General features: G+C 39.4%; 1 protein-coding gene across 1 annotated transcript; it reads left to right on the top strand.

The window, feature by feature from the left end:
* The first annotated feature begins 3,007 nt into the window (after positions 1-3,007).
* LOC138873781 (uncharacterized) lies at positions 3,008-3,632 on the top strand. Its single transcript, XM_070152258.1, has 2 exons — positions 3,008-3,171; positions 3,440-3,632. Exons 1-2 carry the CDS (start codon positions 3,008-3,010, stop codon positions 3,630-3,632), a joined length of 357 nt encoding a protein of 118 aa, XP_070008359.1.
* Positions 3,633-6,559: the final 2,927 nt, after the last annotated feature.

Raw genomic sequence — 6,559 nt, 5'->3', positions numbered from 1 at the left:
GTCGATGAATTTCTAAACCATCAAATTCACCCATCAAGTGAGTGCAATTGTGCACTCAATGGTTTCTAAGGTGGAAAACCCTAGTGCTTTCACGATTCCATGTACAATTGAAAGTGCCGAGTTTGCTAAAGCTCTTTGTGATCTTGGGGCAAGTATCAATTTAATTCCTATTAGGTTTTCAAGACTTTAGGAATTGGAAAACCAATACCTACCTCTATGAGATTAAAAATGGCTGATCGTACCATGAAGAGGCCTTTGGGAGTGTTCTAAGATGTTTTGGTTTGTATTGATAAATTCATTCTCCCGACAGATTTTGTCATTATAGATTGTGAGGTTGATTATGAAGTGCCAATTAATCTTGCTAGACCTTTCCTTGCTACTGGGAAGGCTTTTTGTGATGTTGAAGCCGGAGAACTTACCTTCCGAGTTGGTGATGAAAAAGTGGTATTCCATGTGTGCAAGTCCATGCATCAACCAAATAGCAATGAGGTGTGTTCTTTTGTGGACTTGGTGACCGATGTTATTGTTGATGAAACAAGTGCTACAATATATGTTGGTGATATGTTGGAGGTTGTCTTGCTCAGCTTTGACGATGACGAGATGGATGGATTCATGGAATGTGTGAACTTTTTGAAAGGAATGAGGTCACACAACTATGCACCATGGAGATTGTCCCTGGATCATGAAAATAGGACAACACCTCATACAAAACCTTCTATTGAAGAGCCTCCTACCTTGGAGTTGAAGCCATTGCCTCCATATCTTTGGTATTAATTTCTTGGTCCTTGTTCTACTTTACCAGTTATTCTTTCCTCTTGTTTGACTAATGTGCAGATAGATTCCACATTGGTGGTGCTACAAAAGAGGAAGAAAGCTACTGGGTGGACATTGGTGGATATTCGGGGGATAAGCCTCGCCTTTTGCATTAATAAGATAAAGTTGGAGGATGGCGCCAAACCATCCATTGAACATCAAAAGAGACTCGATGAGGCTATGTGAGAAGTTGTCAAGAAGGAGATTATCAAGTGGTTGGATGCCGAGATTGTCTACCCCATCTCTGATAGTTTGTGGACTTCTCCAGTTCAATGTGTCCCAAAGAAAGGAGGCATGGCGGTGGTCACCAATGACAAGAATGAATTGATTCCTATAAGTACGGTGACTAGTTGGAGGGTGTGTTTGGACTATAGAAAGCTCAAAAAAGTCATGAAGAGGGATCACTTTCCACTTCCTTTCTTAGATCAAGTGCTTGATAGATTGGCCGGCCGTGATTTTTATTGCTTTCTTGATGGGTACTTGGGCTACAATTAAATTCTCATTTCTCTAGAAGATCCAGAGAAAACAACATTTATATGTCCCAATGGTACTTTTGCTTTTCAGAGGATACCATTTGGCTTGTGTAATGCACCGATGGCTTTTCAAAGGTGTGTGATGACTATTTTCACGGACATGGTGGAGGACTACCTTGAGGTTTTCATGGATGACTTCTTGGTGGTTGGATATTCTTTCGATGATTGTCTTGCAAATTTGGACATAGTGTTGGCTAAATGTGAAGAAACTAATTTGGTGCTCAATTGAGAGAAATGTCATTTCATGGTCATGGAAGGCATTGTCCTTGGCCACAAAATCTCAAGGAATGCAATTGAAGTTGACAAGGCAAAGATGAGGTGATTTCTAAACTTCAACTTCCAACTTTGGTGAAGGGTGTGCGGTGTTTGTCCGACCACTCGGGTTTTTACTGGCGCTTCATCAAAGATTTCTCTAAGATGGTGAACATGTTGTGCAGGCTTCATGAGAAGGATGCTAAGTTTAACTTCAATGATGATTGCATGCGAGCTTTTGAATAGTTGAAGCTAAAATTGATAACTACTCCCATCATCACCGCTCCAAATTGGAGTGTGCCTTTTGAACTCATGTGTGATGCAAGTGACATAGCGATTGGGGCTGTTTTGGGACAACTTATCAACAAATTTTTTCATTTGGTCTACTATGCTAGTAAGACCATGAATTCTGTCCAAGTCATCTATACCATTATGGAGAAAGAGCTCCTTGTTATTGTGTTTGCAATTGAGAAGTTTTGCCCATACTTGATGGCTACAAAAGTTATTATCCACACGGATCATACAGTGCTTCGTTATCTTATGAGCAAAAAGGACTCCAAAGCTTGGTAGATAAGATGAGTGCTCTTGTTGCAAGAGTTTGATATTGACATCCAAGATAGAAAAGGTAGTTAAAACCAAGTAGCGGACCACTTGGCTCATTTGGAGGAGGAGGGGAGGCCACATGATGGCCTTGAAATTAAAGTCTCCTTCCCCGATGAGCAACTCTTGGCTATTTCAGTGAAGAGGTGCCATGGTTCGCAGATTTAGCAAATTTTCTTGTGTGTGGAGTCATCCCGGATGAGTTCTCTCCAAGCCAAATGAAGAAGCTAAAATGAGATTGTCAAGATTATTATTGGGATGAACCATACCTTTTTCGGATTTGTATGGATAGGGTGTTTAGAAGATGTGTACCGGAAGAAGAGCAAGGTAAAATTCTTGAGGCCTGTCATTCTTCGCCATATGGTGGCCATCATGGTGGAGCAAGATCGACGGAGGCCAAAGTGCTTAGTTGCGGTTTCTATTGGCCTACTCTTTACAAAGATGCTAGTGACTTAGTGAAACAATGTGATGAATGTCAACGAGCCGGTGGAATCTCAAAGAAGAATGAAATGCCTCTCACAACCATTTTGGAGATTGATATTTTTGATATGTGGGGTATTGACTTCATGGGACCTTTTGTCATTTCTTATGGAAACACCTACATCTTTATCGCGATGGATTATGTGTCCAAATGGGTTGAGGTTGTTGCTTTACCCAACAATAAAGCGAGAAGTGTGGTGGCTTTCTTGAAGAAGATTATTTTCAATAGGTTTGGTACTCCACGTGCAATTATAAGCGATGAGGGGTCACATTTTTGAAATAAGGTTTCCGACACTTTACTTAGCAAGTATAGTGTTACTCACAATGTAATGACTCCCTATCACCCACAAGCTAGTGGGAAAGTAGAAGTCTCCAACCAGCAGATAAACAATATCTTGTCCAAAATGGTGAATGCTAATCGGATGGATTGGTCCAAGAAACTTGATGATGCATTATGGGCTTATCAGACGGCTTACAAAACACCTATTAGAATGTCTCTAAACTAGTTGGTGTTCAAAAAAGCTTGTCATATTCCGGTGGAACTAGAGCAGAAGGCAATGTGGGTTCTAAAGAAGTTGAATCTTGATTGGGATGTAGCCGCTAACTTGAGGGTTGCACACTTGAATGAAATTGGATGAGTTCCAATACCATGCATATGCAAGTTCGTCCTTGTACAAAGAAAAGATGAAATATCTTCATGACAAATACATTTGGAATAAATATTTTAAGGTGAGCGATCTTGTGTTGTTGTTTAACTCAAGGTTGAGGATTTTTCTCAAGAAGCTAAAATCCAGATGGAGTGGTCCTTTTGAAATTGTGGGTGTGACACCTTTTGGTGCATTAGACTTGAAGAACAAAAATAATGAAGTATTCCGAGTCAATGGTCACCAAGTGAAGCACTACCTGGGAAAGTTTGGAGATAGCCACGTGGTGGAGGTCATTCATTTCACTTGAGGGTATACTCTTTCGTGCCGTGACGTTAAATCATGCACTTTTTGGGAGGCAAGCCATGTTTCTTTTCCTTTTTCTTTTGTAGTTAGGTGTTATTTTTGTCCTAACTTGATTTGAAGTTTACTACAGGGGTGATTATGACTTACAGGAGTTGTGGACGAAAATTTGGCTAAGTGTTCAAAAGTGTGCGAACCGCACTTTATTTGTCTGAACTGCATATTTTGTGTTCCATAGCAGAACTGCATTGTGGCCACACATTTCTCTTGCAGACCGCACATTTGAAATGTCAAAAATATCAACTCTCTGAAGTTTAAGCTTGTCAGTGCGGAGGTCGATCTGCGATCGCACGTAAAATCTGCAGCCGCACCTGAAAATATGCGGACCGCAGATGGAATGCTGTGATGAGGCCCCCAGGTGAAAGAATACGGACCATGCATTAAAATGTGCAGCCATACACGCCCTTCTTACCCTTCTCAAAAAGTTGGTATAAATAGAACAATAGGCTTCATTTTACACTTTTCCCTCTTTGAACAAAACATTGTTGCTTTGTTAATTGTTGTCACGCCCCAAATCTAGGGAGCATGACCGACGCTCAACCGAGTAAACCCAGTCAAGAAATCCTACATTACATCAACCTCTCATCATAACTCATTCATGATTTATCAAAACATAATTTGATCTTGACTTTCATATTGAATACATTTGGCTTAATGGCCTAAAATGTTTTCTCGTGATGGGTACATAGCTTCATTAATAACTGTAAACATAAATACATGACAAAACTCAAATCTTAAATACATGACCCACAATGTACATGGAGCTTCTATGATAATTACATAAAACAAACAAGACTCGAATACCCACTGGAACTATGGCGGGCTCACCATAATCTGTGTAGTGAAGAAGATCCCCGTCGAAGATCCATATCATCCTCTAAAAGTATACATGCATCCATCAAAAGATGCAGCGCCCCCGTCAAAAAGGATGTGAGTACATATGGAATAGTACTCGCATGTAAGGAAAACAAAACAACATATGAAATTATGGTAACTCAAATAAGAGGCATATGGAGTATATCAAGAAACTACGAAACATCCTATAGAATCACATTTCAAGTCTTATTATACTTACATCATTCTACACTTCTCCTGGGATCAACTGAGCCATATGAACTATACAGTGGAACACATAATATAACGTAAACATAATAACATGTACAAACAAGGCCAATGAAAGCAGCACCTATTGTTCGTGTTGGATATGCGTCTCACCGGACCGTCCACAGCTCTCTCTTACTATACACCTATGCGTTTCACAGGTCGTCCATAGTGTTTATTCATGCTGTACCCCTAGGTGTTTCATAGATCGTCCATACGAATCACATATTAAACACTTATGCATTTTATATCCCGTCCATAGGATCACATATTTCATTATATACCTATGTATTTCATAGATCGTCCATAGTGTTTATTCATCACGTACACCTATGTGTCTTATAGACCGTCCATAGTATTACCTATACAATACACCCATGTGTTTCATAGACCGTCCATAGTGTTTACTCATATACACTACACCTATGTGTCTCATAAACTATCCATAGTGTTTATTCATACCCGTACACCTATGCATTTCATAGACCGTCCATAATGTTCACTAATACTATACACCTATGGGTTTTGTAGATCGTCCATAGTGTTCACATATTATACACCTATGCGCTTCATAGACCTTCTATAGTATTACATTTTCAATACACCTATGCATTTCGTAGTCCATCCATAGGGTCACATATTACCTACAATACATGTATGCGTTTCATAGCCCATTCATAGGCCATCCATAGGGTCACATATTTCATTATACACCTACGTGTTTCATAGACCGTCCATAGGGTCACATATTACCTTTTATACCTATGTGTTTCATAGACCATCCATAGGGTTCACATATCATATATAAACTCAAAGCGACATGACTAATGCTACTTATAAGTCCGTAAGTTCCCAACCCTAGTGTGTAAACCATATGGGTATTTAATTTAATGATTGTTTATGATTTGGTGTCTATTTAGCTTAGTTCATCCTTCAATTTTAAAATTAATGGTTGCAAACATTGATTCATGCCTTTTTACTTAGTCTGTACTTGAGAAAGAGGGACATAGTCTAGGATAACTTGGCTAACAAGGAATTAGGTTAATTGAGAGTTTAATTAGCCTAATTAAAGGTTTCAAACTATAGATAGTAAGAACCCGACTTGAGCTCATATCAATTATTTTGTTTGATACCGATTTGAACTTGAGAAAGCCGAATTGGGAAAAATAACTCTTATACTGAGAGGTATTGAGTGGGTAACGTAAAGTTGAGAGTTACAATACACCACAATAAACAAAACAAGTATTAACGTATTTAACCCATTAAGCAAATACCTAGATTATGGTCACATCCCTAGGCTTTCTAACTATTTGGAAAAACACCATAAACAATCATTCATTTCTAGTTTCTTTTGTTAGCTTACAATTGTTAGAGTAATAGTAGAAGTAAAAATCAAAAAAAAAAATTGGAAGTGCAAATTTAGTTAATCCATCCGATTTCTTCAAGCACATACTCCTAACACCCCTAGTAACTCCTTTTGGAAATCGACCCCAACTCTTGTTGGGTACTATTCTTCCAACGACCATTTCTACTCACTATTGAGTGTGGATGGACATGGATCATAGAGGTCGAGGTTGAGGAGGAGACAGAGGCAGAACTCAGCCTAGAGCTCAAGCAGCAGCAAAAAAAGTGGAGGCTGAGATTGCGCATAACGAGCATATCCCAGCTACAACCGTACCAGTTGGACCAGCTCAGGTCCTGGAGGGATTTATAGCCACTCTAGTGCTTCAGGACACACTAGTCTGCTTGGTGGGCCTTGTGGAGATTGTGGCC

Source organism: Nicotiana sylvestris, chromosome 7, assembly GCF_000393655.2.
Source record: "Nicotiana sylvestris chromosome 7, ASM39365v2, whole genome shotgun sequence".
Lineage (NCBI taxonomy): Eukaryota > Viridiplantae > Streptophyta > Magnoliopsida > Solanales > Solanaceae > Nicotiana > Nicotiana sylvestris.
The sequence above is the reverse complement of the archived record's forward strand: the minus strand, read 5'-3'. Positions and strand labels throughout refer to the sequence as shown.